At 35.3% G+C, this 13,137-nt stretch overlaps 1 protein-coding gene across 4 annotated transcripts; it reads right to left on the minus strand.

Moving 5' to 3' along the window:
• Positions 1–6,041: 6,041 nt before the first annotated feature.
• LOC111481197 lies at positions 6,042–11,689 on the minus strand. Of its 4 annotated transcripts, none has more exons than XM_023126566.1 (9): positions 11,616–11,689; positions 10,029–10,784; positions 9,859–9,915; positions 9,317–9,678; positions 9,068–9,227; positions 8,505–8,848; positions 8,239–8,416; positions 7,607–8,143; positions 6,042–7,291 (listed from the first exon to the last, which is right to left on the minus strand). In XM_023126566.1, exons 2-9 carry the CDS (start codon positions 10,110–10,112, stop codon positions 6,182–6,184), a joined length of 2,832 nt encoding a protein of 943 aa, XP_022982334.1. In that variant the 5' UTR covers positions 10,113–10,784; positions 11,616–11,689; the 3' UTR covers positions 6,042–6,181. The 4 variants fall into 4 exon arrangements, with proteins under 4 accessions (XP_022982334.1, XP_022982336.1, XP_022982335.1 ...); XM_023126568.1 differs by having other exon boundaries at positions 10,029–10,780; positions 11,616–11,632; XM_023126567.1 differs by lacking the exon at positions 11,616–11,689 and adding an exon at positions 11,355–11,606 and having other exon boundaries at positions 10,029–10,780.
• Positions 11,690–13,137: the final 1,448 nt, after the last annotated feature.

Consider the following 13,137-nt stretch of genomic DNA (forward strand, 5'->3'; position numbering starts at 1 on the left):
ATTTTCCAACAAGTACATGTCGTTTATAGAATCAATCCTATAATCTTCGCTTTTCCTTCATTATTTATTTATTTATTTCATGAAATATCTTTTACCTAAATTTTGCATTGATAAAAGAAAGAAAAACATTCTTGAAATAAATAAATATAACACATAGTGATTGGATTACCTTTTTAATTAAATAAACTAATATTTCCATTTGATAAAGATTCTGTTTAAAAAAAAAAGATTAAGTTTTTAGTAATATTTATTGGTCATTGTTGTCACCATCATTTCAAAATTTGGGGCATTATCTTTTTGTTAGAAAGTATTTTGATTAAAGAGAAGTATTAGTAAGAATGATGAGTTGTAAGAACAAGGAAACAAATTGATTCATTATTAAATATTAATTAATCAACTTGGGGTGTATTATTGCTTCACTATGGTTGAATTTTGAAACTAGGAGACGTAGTCAAACCCATAATCCATTAGTATGTTGCCGATATAAAGATTTTGTCTCTTTAATCAAAGTCAAAATCAAAGTCAATATTCTTTATAGCCCAATATCTGTTGAAGAACTGAATAAAATATTTTTGTAACTGTCTGAAAACTTAAATCCTAAATCTCTCTCTTGTAGACACGTTTTAAAATTGTACGATTGACGACTATACATAATGGGCAAATGCAGACAGTATCGGCCAACAGTGAGTTTGAGTTGTTATAGATAAAGTCCCAAAATTTGAAGCATGAAAGTTGCCCGTGTTGTTAATTGTCATGAAGATGTATTGTCTTTAACGCTCGTTTAATTTATAATCATTTTGATTAATATTTTTATTTATTTTGGTTATTAACTCTCTTTTAAATTCATAACACGTACATATTGTCATTTTGAAACATTTGAATCATCCCATATAATGTGTTGTCTAAGATGGTTAAGAGTATTAAGTATGATTGAGTTTAAGTATCTTTTTGTATTGATTGAGTGACATTTGGGAGAAACTTTTATTAGAGATTTTGTAATATGAGATATACAGTTTGATTATTGAGATTAATTAGTAGATATTAGGGAATTTGTTCCGTCTGAAACAGGTAAATCTTTATACATTTTTGTTTAATTTTTGTTAATAATTGTTCGTGGGCATGTGAGTATAATCAAACTTATTACTAACCAAATCTACAAACAGTGGGGGGCTAGCAGTAAGCCTGGTACTTGGATCTCATAATTTAGCGATAATTAACAAAAATATGGACGAGTGCGAAATGATGAGCCTACTTTCCTCCGGCGGCGGCTCCCTGATCGCGGACTGAATCCTTAGAGGCAGCCATTAAAATGATACAAACAGTTAGACAAGTGAATCCACATTGAGCTGTGGTAGTCTGTTTAGGGTGCGTGTGATCTGTTTTCCTGGTTAACCAAATTAATCATTAAGCACAATCATGTGGTTTATACCCACATGGATATTTTAATTCAATATACAAAACAATCCTCATAATTAAAGAAATTATTGAAAGATATGGAATCTAAGCATAATATATTGAAAACATTTAAATCGCTGTCGTGGTTGAACTGAAAAGGAGGGAAGTTGGTGGAGTGGATATCCATTATAAGGGAGCACTGTAGGCGGTGACCAGAAGCACGTGCATGGTAAGGGAAGGGGGGAGGGGGCCGACTGCCGAGGAAGAGAAAAGGCAAAGGAAAATGGGTGGGCGTTTAGAGGATTGGATGGGAAGCCCCAGGGAAGTCCCGAAAGTCGCGCGCTAAAAACGGGGCCTGGGCTGCGCTTAGGGTTTGAAGCGTTGGGAAAAGACAAGTCAGGGACTGGTAACTACTACTACTACTACTACTACTTCACTCCATGTTTGGGCTGTGCACTGTAGAGCGCAGTGGGTGTGTGCTGTTCCTTCATCTCTCGCACCTTCCCCATGCTCCTTATATTATTATAATACGTGCTGTACTGCCGGTCAATACGCTCCATCCCCAGGTGTTTTTTCCTTTCATTTTTTCCCCATTTCCCAATTGCCTCTACCCTCTACCTCTCTCTCTCTCCTCTGCCACCTCTATCAATATTCCCTCTCAATTTAACTCTCTCTCTACCTAAATTAGTCTGAACTCACTCCTAACGAACAAAATATATTCACAGTCTTTCCCTTAATCGAGGCTCCACCCCTTTCTCTCGAGCTCTTGAACATTGTACATTTTTTGTTTTACACTTTAATCACATTTTTACTACACCTTAGAGGCTCACAATCTTTGTTCAATATTTGAGGATTCTATTGTCGTAACTAAGTTCAGGTCATGACTCTGATATCATACGACTCTCCACAATTGTATGATATTGTTCACTTTAAGCATAAGTTCTCGTGGCTTTGTTTAAGGCTTCTCTAGAAAGCATTATACCAATAAAGATGTATTCATTTACTTGAAAACCCATGATTGTTCCCTAAATTAGTCAAAACATGTTTAATTATGGAGTTTCTATCGTTCCGCCATTGAAAATAAAGGTGTATGTTGTTGTTATAGATAGTAACTTTCAATTGTTTTGAATCTTTCTTAGTCATTCTATTCTCAAGATCAATCTCATTCAGATATGGTTCTCAGTTTATTTATATACTCTAAAATATTTATAATATTTTATTTCAAATACATCAATACATCAATAATTTTCATTTATTCTTGTGGACATTACTTAGATTGTTATTATTAGTTGTTGATCATATCATAGTATGTGATGGGATAGGAAAACAAAAGTAATGCCTCATGGATCGGTTTGTCATTTGAGTTGAATAGAATAAGACAACGTTTTCATGTCTAGTGAGGTTTTGACCAAACTCTCGATAATTCACCCTAAAACATCGTATTTTAATTAGTTTTAAAATTCACGATTAAACTTATGTTTATGTGAGCTAGCTAAATTCATAAGATATCGTGACATATTATGATCCAGTTGATGGTTCAAAGATTCATAACTTTAGAGTACGAGAAAGAGTTGGATTGGGGGATGGCGTTTGAGTTTGAGGCCTTTCGAGAATCAAATCATGGCGTCTTTTCTTAGAAGCATATCATATGAAATGAGCTGTTAGTGTCTCATCTGTGTGTCACACCCATACATTTAAGGCTTCAATTTCATGTTTGATATTTGTAGGACATGTTTTAACAGTCTACCAACTCTTTTTGTCGATATTTGGCAACATAACGGCCACCCCTATTTACTGCCCTTATTTTCCATCCAGATATATTCCTTTTCCTTTCTCAATCACCAAATTAACTCAAGTCAACCACCTATGGTCCTATTGGAAGGCATTGACAGGGAAATAAGACTAGATCTTCTCCATAGATGTCCTTAAAAGGAAAATCATAAATAAGATAATAACTGCTAATGATGAGTTTAGGCTGTTACAGAAGGTATCATAGTCAGACAACAAGGTGTGCCAACAAGGGCACTGGCCTTCAAGAAAGTGGATTGTAAGATCGCACATCGATTAAAAAGAGAAATGTAACATTTCTGATAAGGGAGTGGAAACCTCTCCTTAGTAGATGCTATTTAAGACTCGGGTTGGTTTGTGGAGATGTTAGAAGAAAGTATTGTAGGAGGTGTAGGGGAATGTTGGGGCACACATGTACAAATCTAAATTTCGAATCATGATTAAAATGATGGGCATAAGTTATTACAATTAAATCCTTAATTATACCTTTAAACTAATTGCAAAGTAAATTAGGTAGCATAGTTAATTAAGTTCATTGACCCAGTAACGTATACGCAATCATTAATTCCTTAATTATTAAACTTTATTGATTATGAAAATATGTGATGAAATTCTTTAAATAAAATAAGGTTTAAATATATAAAAGTAAATTATAGAAAAATGTTTTGGAGAAGAATTGAGGCGGGACCCACCAAGTCATAATTCGTCCTTTTGATCAGTTTTATTAATATTAGTATTAATATTTAATATATTTCAATGTCTAAGACTTTTATTGTACATTTATTGTAAACGTTTAACCATTCTTTTACAAATAATATAAGTTTTTAAAAAAATATTATTTAAAAGGTTTAATGCGATATATATATATATATATATATATATATATATATATATATATATATTTTTTTTTATATAGAATAAAATATTCATGTAACTAAGTATTTGAAGTTGATGAAGTGACATAAGTGCAAAATATCAAAATATTTAAAATTAACGGAAACGACAAAACCATTTTTGAGTTAAAAAATAACAAATAATTTATTTAAACATTTAAAGGGAAAATGGTACAAAAGTTAAAGGGACTAAAATAATGACCTCTTAATACTTTATAAATATAATATTGATTCAGAAAAACAATATGGGTCCCTATGTTTTAAGTTGTATTATATTTGTAATAATATAATAAAAGTAAAAATAAAATAAAAATAAAAACTATCATATTTATCGACTATTTTTTTAAAATTTCAATCAGCTTCTATCTATCATTTTTTTTTTCATTCATACATATTTCATCTAATTCTATTTTTATAATAATTGTTTTCCTATAATTTTATCAAATAATATAGATCAGTAAGTTTTAAAGCAATTATCTTATAGTAAAATATTGCTAAATGTTAATATAAAATAATTGAAATAATGACTAGTTATTTAGATATTATTTTACCAATTATAACGTTTTACAAATTTAAAATTAGAATTTACCAAATTAAATAATTAGCAATTATTTTAAAAGTTATAGTAATTCCAAAATAATGTAATTTTACTTAGCTAGGTTTAATTTTTTACATTAACCCTAAACACAAAAAAGGAAAGAAAATCAAGAACAAACCCAATATAGAATGGGCTTGAAAACGATCGAACTCGAGAGAAAATACAAGTGCGTTTAAAAGTAACGGAAAAGTAAAGGAATCGAGAATTCCCCTCGTTAACCTCGACCTGCAAGACTATTTTCCTCAATAGGCATGCATCTTGCACATCCACAACTTAAAATCTTTTTCAATACGTACAAATTTAGGGTCATGTATAAGACTTTTTTTTGTTTGGAAATCAAGGCATCAACCAATTTGAATTTAAAAAGTAAAGAGTATATTTGAATGAAAATAGAAATGGAGAGAAAAGTGGCAGTGTGGGTGGTGGTTGTGTCAGTGTTAGGGAAGAGGGGAAGGCGCGCGAGAACACCGCGGGGTCTGTTCTCCAATACACCAATTACTACTGCTACTGCTACTCCACTCCACCACCACTCCTCTCTTTTATTTCACTTTCTTTCTTCACTTTCCAAATCTCCAATATCCATAATACACATTTGAGAAATCGTAAGTTAGTTGAAAAGAAGAATGAAACATTTTTTATAAAAGTGTGAAAAACTCTTTTTAGTAGATGCATTTTAAAATCGTGAGGCTCACAGCAATACAGACAATATCTGCTAACGATGAGTTTGCACAGTTACAAATGATATCAGAGCTATACCCCGAATGATGTGACAGTGATGACCCTGGATTCTTAAGGGAGATTGATTTTGAGATCTTATTTGGAGAGGGAAACGAAATATTCAGAGTATAAAAACCTCTTCTAACAAAGACGTTTAAAAACTGTACTTACCCACTTGCCATTCAATTACCAATACAAATCAAAACCACCAAACAAATACGTGGTGGGGTCATACACCCATGTGGGGCGTGGGCTCCACCTGAACCAGGTATTTAGGGACAACGATGGGACTCTTTCTGGGTCCCCTTCCTCCCCCCTTCATCTTCTTTCTTTACCCTTTCAGATACACAAACAAAGAAACAAACAAAGCAAAGGAAAGGAAAGGAAAGGAAAGGAAAGGAAAGGAAAGGAACTTACCCACAAACCTTTCTCCCATCACTTTGATTTGATGCTCTTTGGGGCCCTCGCTTTTTACTACTGCCACTTCACAAACGTTACTCTACAATACAAAGGAGCCTCGGATTTATTTCTTTCTATACTCCTCCTGGGCCTATACCTCACTCCGGCCCAATACTTTTCCTTAATTGGGTCCAGAGTTTAAAAACGATTCAACAGGTTTTAAGGATTGTCCATGTAATCATCAGCACAACTTCACAACGAAACCAACAATAGCACACGTGTATTTATCATCTTCATTGGAACTAACAGATTACAAATCACACACACATCATAATGGGAAACTTTTTATTTTATAACCCCACATCTTTGGAGATGAAAAGGCAGTGCAGCTTCACAGATCTATAGATATCACCACAGGTGCATCCCCCTTTTCCACCACAAATGTCTTAGTGATTTTCTTAGAGCTGCCATTCACAATCTGCACGTTGTATGTTCCCTGAAACCCTCGAAATTTGAATTCATTTTTCTCATCCATCTGCCCACTTGCATGAGAAAGCCATTCGTGTTTCAGAGAAAGGTATCGTTTGCCAGCTTCGTTGATGTCGCCTTCTGCATTCACTAAATGAGAATTGTCCCGGCTCATGAACAGCTCCCAGAATCCCCATAGCACTATACCTTCTACTGCGGGATGAGCAAAAGCTTCTCGAAGCATCACTTCCAAATCATTGGCTCTAATGTGTTCATTGATGGACGACACGTCGAGTTCTGTGAACCAGACTGGAAGGCCAAGAATTCCCATTTTGTCTAAAGCAGAACTAACAACTGGTCCCACTGGACTATCGATATGCCCTTGGATCCCAACTCCTCCCACTGGAGCGCCTTGCTCTTGCAGTTGAAGAATTTGCTGGATGTACTTCTCTGGAGAAGATCTGGTGTCACATCCATCCTCGACGTGATAGTCATTCACGAATAGGAGAGCTGATGGATCGAGTTTGTTAGCGTTCTTGAACATGTCCGCTCGAATATCTTTGCCGAGATGATCTTGATAGAATGATCCGTGCAACATCTCATTGTTGACATCATAGTGCTTGAACTTTCCCTTGTAGCGTGTCAATAGTCCTGTAAGGCGGTTTTGAACAGCAGCCATCATATCATTCTTGTTCAAGGATTGAACCCATTGTTGTACGGTGTCCTGCACTTCCCAGAAGATGCAGTGACCACGAGTCTCTATGTTGTGGCTCTTGCATAAATCCAGTAACTCATCGGCGTCCATATAGTTTAATTTTCCTTGCTGTGACTCTGTCCAATACCACTTGAGCTCATTTCCAAACACAGCCCAGTTAAAATTCTTCACGAAGAATTTGACAAAATCTTCGTTGTCAATGTTTGATCTACTAATACAAGTCCCAAAAGGAAAACTGTTCTGCATTTGTCTGACTTTTATAAACGAGCCACTAGAGCTAGATCCTGAGAACTTGAGGGTGATGTCACGCCTGCGGACCTGCAGTTGTCCAAATTTTAATGATAAAAGCATATTCAGCATTCGCTTGCTTAATGATATGTCAACCTAATAGGTGGTTGGAACCAAGAAAAGTTAAGATCATGATGCATAAAACGAAACCTGAAGAATCAAGGAACGCTAAAAACTAATATTGCAGATCAAACTATATGACCAATGCATTTACTATATGTTAGGAGGAGCATAATACTTCATGCCAAGAATATTGCACCAAGACTCCAGATTCCATTCTTACGGTATTAAAATTTTATAATTTCTTCCTATACGTGACAGTGTGTGTGTATGTCTAAACTTTACCTTATCTGTCTGTGACCTCAAATATCTTAACCTTGCATGGTGGTCAACAGGGAAAATTTGAAGTCCCGCGACCATTAAGTCGACATTTGGAGAAGGACCTTGTATGTAAACCATAATCTTTGCTGCTTGCTTCTCAATCCTAAAGGAACCCCCAATTTCATGCCATCGAGCATCACTGATCTCGACTTGCCCTCCATTGACCCATTGGTTATCCACTCCAAGTGCAACGTTGACATTTTGAGGACCAGTTGCCCCGGAGCCAATCTTTACCCAAGCAGACACTTGGTATGTTAGAAAGAGTTTCACCTTATCAGTTATCATCTGAGCAGGACCCATCCAAGTCTGCGAGCGATTTGTCACGAGGATGTAGCGGCCACTAAGAGGTTCAGAAGGGCCAAGGGAGTCTCGGGCCATAGGAGGAACGATATGAGGCGACCCCATTCCAACATTTAGTGTACAACTTCCAAGGGGAAACCATCCATTGGTGCCATTACTTAGATTGCTGTTCTCGATTATGTTGACTCCATAGGCTGGATTCTGCACGATATAAACCAAGACCAATTAGCCTGAAACTCACACATTAATTCAAGTATGGAAATTCCTAAAATTGATTTGCAGTTCATTCAAGCAACCTCAACAATTGGTGGAGGTGAAGGAGGAATCTTTTGTGCATGCTTGACAACAAAACTATCAATGAGAATATCAACTCCTGAAGGTGGACCTTCAATATAGATGACAACCTTTGATGGGGAAGCATTTAAAAGAAACTTTCCCTGTAATTGTATCCAGTCCTTATCTGTTGCCTTCACACTTCATCAAATCAATCAACTTTCAGTTTCTTCATAAATTGCACAAGTTTATTTGTATCAAGGTGCAAAAGATAAATTGAGAAACTAACTTGGCAATTCCGATGTATTGTTCACGAGAATTAGGTGTTTGCACCCATAAAGTAGCCCGTACATCAGTAGTGGTGATATTGTTGCCAAATACACGAACAACAGCGGCCACATCATAGGCAAGCTTTCGCTGCACCCTTGCTGTGATGTCCTGCTGAATCCCGTTCCAGCTCTGTGTGCGCTCAGTTGCAGAGGCAAAATACTTACCAGACTGTGGGAGAACTTTTCCATTTCCCATTGAATCGTGCAGAGCAATTTTGCATCCTCTTCCAGACCAATTGTTGAGGTTATCGTCAAATCTTGGGTTTAGAATAATATTCTCATCGTCAGCATTGGCACTTCCAGCCTTCTCGGATTCGTAGTCATGAAGAGAGAGTTAAGTTCAATGATAGAAAAGCAGCAATTTAATTTGAATGACAATGATCCACATAAGAACCATAGACGTTAAATTCCATTGAAGTTTTGGATACGGAGTCTGATAAGAAAGCTTAGGCAGACAACAGGATTTCTGAATTCGCTTACTCAATTAAGAAGGATGAGGTTAGTTTAAATATGAAAAAATTACCTCCAATTCGTTAGGACTGGCACAGGTAATCTCGACTGACCGTATGAGCAAATCAATACCTGGAGAAGGCCCTTCCAGATAGAATACAACACGGTCTGGCATGGTTGGAAGGGAGAATGTCCCTTCCAACTTCTCCCACTTCTCTTTCGACACAGAAGTTCTGCATGCACTTTTATCTATTAGTTTTTCAACTCCAGTTATTTCCATTTTACGGAAAAATATTAGAAATGGGACAATAAAGTCAGTTACCTTCCAATGCACAAATAGCTAGTAGCAGCATCTTCATGTACTAGCTTTAAAGTTGCTAGGACATCAGCAGATCCATGAAGAGATCCTGACACTCCAACATTTGCTGAAACTGAATAAGTAATACCTGGGGAAATCTTGTTGGTGATTTCCTGTTCCAGTCCCTGCCAGCATTCATTCCGATCCTTCACAACAGCATACTTAACACGTGAATTGATGGATGCTTCCTCCTGATAATTTATCTCGGCCAAAGTTGCATTACAGAAGTTGGGGTGCCAATGTTGCAGTCCCATTGAGAAGTCATGGTTCAGTAAGATATTAGCAGCACGTGGAGGGCTTAGTTTGGCCGAGTTCTCTTTAACAGCCTGTCAAAAAAATATGAGAGTAAATCAGGAAGGAGATCCCGGAAACCATATAAATAATCAAAACTCTAATAAGAATAAAAGTTCAGATTTCAGATATCCCTTTTATCAGAATGATCACTAAAAATGTCAGATTATATAAACAGATCCCGGTATGTACAAAATGATGAAACAAATCAGTACCCCTGAAACATCATTGGCATTGTTCTTCTGCGTGGTTTCCATGGTCACAACAGCACTCTAGCCAAATTCAAATGCAAAACAAATTTTATCAGATAAGAAGGAAACAGTAAAAGACGTAGTTTAATTAGTTAAAAGAGAGAATTTCTTGGAGATAGAAGGCGGACTAGCACCTGAGAAGGCTTGTCACTGTTGGGATTCTGATGATTGATGTTGGGAGATCGGCTTGTGAAGCAGCAGGTACATGCCTTCCTCATTTATACGAACTAATCAGATTTACAAGTAAATTCTAAGGAAAGCCAAGACATCCAACCAAACAAACAATTTAAGTCTCTGCTCATTAAACAAATGAGCAATTGGCAGCAATTAGCTTCCGTCAAGCAATTCCAATTTGAATACTATCAAAAGGGTTGTCATATTTTGCTTTTTCTTGCAGATTGGAGCAATGCTAGTGCCCCTATATGCTTGAATTAAAATGGAAGCGTTAAGACTGTTCTGTGTTTCCTAATCCACGATAAAAGCCGACCTCTTGCTTTGGTTCTTGGCCTCCTTGATTACCAGAAGAATTGGCTTACAAGAAATGTGATAGTACAAACTTCAGGCAATTAGAAGTTAGGTGGTGGGTCATCCAAAAGTTCATATTGGGTCACCCAAAAGTTCATATTAGATGAAAAGTGAATCGGGGATGTGACTTCTGAACTCTATTTACCCAGATCCGCATGGTTCATTTGAGAAACAAATAAGATTTGGCTTTCCCTATTTGATGCTCATATCCTCAAGCTGTTTGGAGCGTCCATTCCAAACAGAGATCTGTCTTTCAGGACAGAAACCAACAAAGCCTAAATCTGCCCATTCAACTGCTCGATTATGCCTCCACATTTGAGACCAAATTTCAGAGAACATACAACGAGAGCGCACCGCCATCCTTCCTGATGGAAATGAAAATGTAAGTACAATTTCCACATTGGACCAGTTTTGAAAGCACTGCCTCAGAAAAAAACCCAAACGGAAAGTTCATAATGTAATATTAATTTTCAAGAAACAGGCGGCAAATAGCCATGGTATTTTCTCACTGAAATTCTCAGTATGCGAACAATATATACTTCCCACTTTGACAAATTATGAAAGGTCCAACCAAATAAAAGCATATCATAAATGACTCTCAACCATTGCAATAACGCACATACAGGGAACATGTATTAAAAATCAATGAGAAGAAAACCTCCAAATTCAAACGCACTTTCTGTTAGGTGATACGATTTCTTGCCTTGTTCTACAAATTAAAAGCCTAACAAGACACCAGAGTGAAACCTGTAAGCTTCCTTCACTAGCATCGTCATTTGAAAACACATTAACGATTGAAACCATTGGCTTAGATAGTTAAACACGGAGAAACTTCAATCCAAAAACAATGGCATTCGATAAAATACAAATAGAAACACATGCCAATAAAACATCAATGCAAGGCTCTGCTAATAGAGAATGGAGCAAAAACTGACGATCTAATTAAGCAACCATCAACGCATGTTAGACATAAGCAGAAGAGCTCCAGATCATGACAGTCGGATTTGGATACGATTGAAATCAATCTAGATCATAGCAGCTTAGAAACACTGAACTGAAATATCAATGAACTAATAGCTTTGAAAGGTCTAAATTCTAGAACTGGATCGATAATGTCCCAAAGCAAAGCGACATTGCCCGCAGAAACGAAGAAAAAGAGAAGGGTTGAGGTTCGCAGAGTGTGCGACTGAGAATACCTGAAAACGAAGAGAATCTGTGGAGGTTGAAGAAAAACCCTTCCAGAAGCAACTTCCTCCTCCTCCGATACCCGCCAATTTTCGTTATTTTGTATTTACACAAAAAAAAAAAAAAAAAAGGTTTTTAAATAATATTTAAAATTCTTTAAATTATCATTTATTTAAATTTATTATTCCTTCATTAATATAATTTTTAATCGAATGTATACACAAAATTGAAAAATATATAAATAAAAGTTGTATTTATAATAATACCAAAGGGAAGAACAGAGATTTAAAAATTAAAATTGTTAAACGTAAAATTACATGGCTGCCCTTTATATTATCAACGGCCCAAACCCAAAGCTCGTTATCAAAGATATTCAGAGATGGAAGACCACCGGATTCAGGCCCAACCCATTAAAAAAATTTAAAACTAATTAATCTTACATACAATTTAAATTCTTTTAATTTTAAATACAAAATTAAAAAAATTTAACCATTTATACTATTTAGTAGTTGAAACATTATATAGACCCAAGTGTGTGTTATTATTTCTTTTATTTATTTTCATAATTAATGTTTATTAAAAAAATATTCCAAAAAAATATAACTTTAAAGATTCCAGACAATCTTCATTACTAGAAGAGATATGTTTATTCTTGTCTACAATCCGCAAGTTGTAACTTTAAAATATAAATACCACTTTTAACCTATGATTATAAGACATAGTTTGGTTAAATTAATTTATTTTATAAATAAATAAATGGTTCTTATCTTTAAATTATAAAAAATATGGATAAAATGGTGGGTCCCACCAACTTTATTACAAAATTTATATAACTGTGGGTTTGAAAAGGGTAACGCATGTGGTTAATTTTGCTTGTGATTACAATGGGATTTGGAACCCAACTCCACTAATATCCAAATTAATTGTCAATTTATGATTTTAATTAATCTAACAAAGTTATGGAGCATTTAAGGGCTTTTTAGTATAATGAGCTTTGTTATACTCTTTTATTGCATACAATTGCGACTTTAATATATTTTTAAAAAAGATTAAGAAAAATGATTATTTAATAACTATTATTTATAATAATCTATAATTAAATCATACTTAAAAAAATAATTATTTTTATAATATATATACATATATGTATAATAATGTATTAAGAGCAGCAATATTATTGCAGATGTGGGAACCGCCACTAGAACAAGTAAAATAAAATAAATAAATAAAAAAAGTCAGGGATTGTTACAAAGCCACAAGTAGTGCCACGTATACACATGGATAGTCATGGAATGTTAAAGGCATCGCTACGTCACTCTCAACTCCAGGCCCTATCAGCCACGTGGATATAAATATGAAACTCCAACCTGGGTCACTGCGACACGAGTTGAATTGACCGTACAACCTTATCTGTCCACCTGGCAGCTGATATTCTGAGTGGGACCCATGAATTATGAAAATAAAAAAAATAGAATTTACTGTTTTTGTCCTTATTAAAAAAAGATCCATTTAGTCGTGTGTGCATGCGTAGTG

This window comes from Cucurbita maxima, unplaced genomic scaffold, assembly GCF_002738345.1.
Source record: "Cucurbita maxima cultivar Rimu unplaced genomic scaffold, Cmax_1.0 Cma_Scf00006, whole genome shotgun sequence".
Lineage (NCBI taxonomy): Eukaryota > Viridiplantae > Streptophyta > Magnoliopsida > Cucurbitales > Cucurbitaceae > Cucurbita > Cucurbita maxima.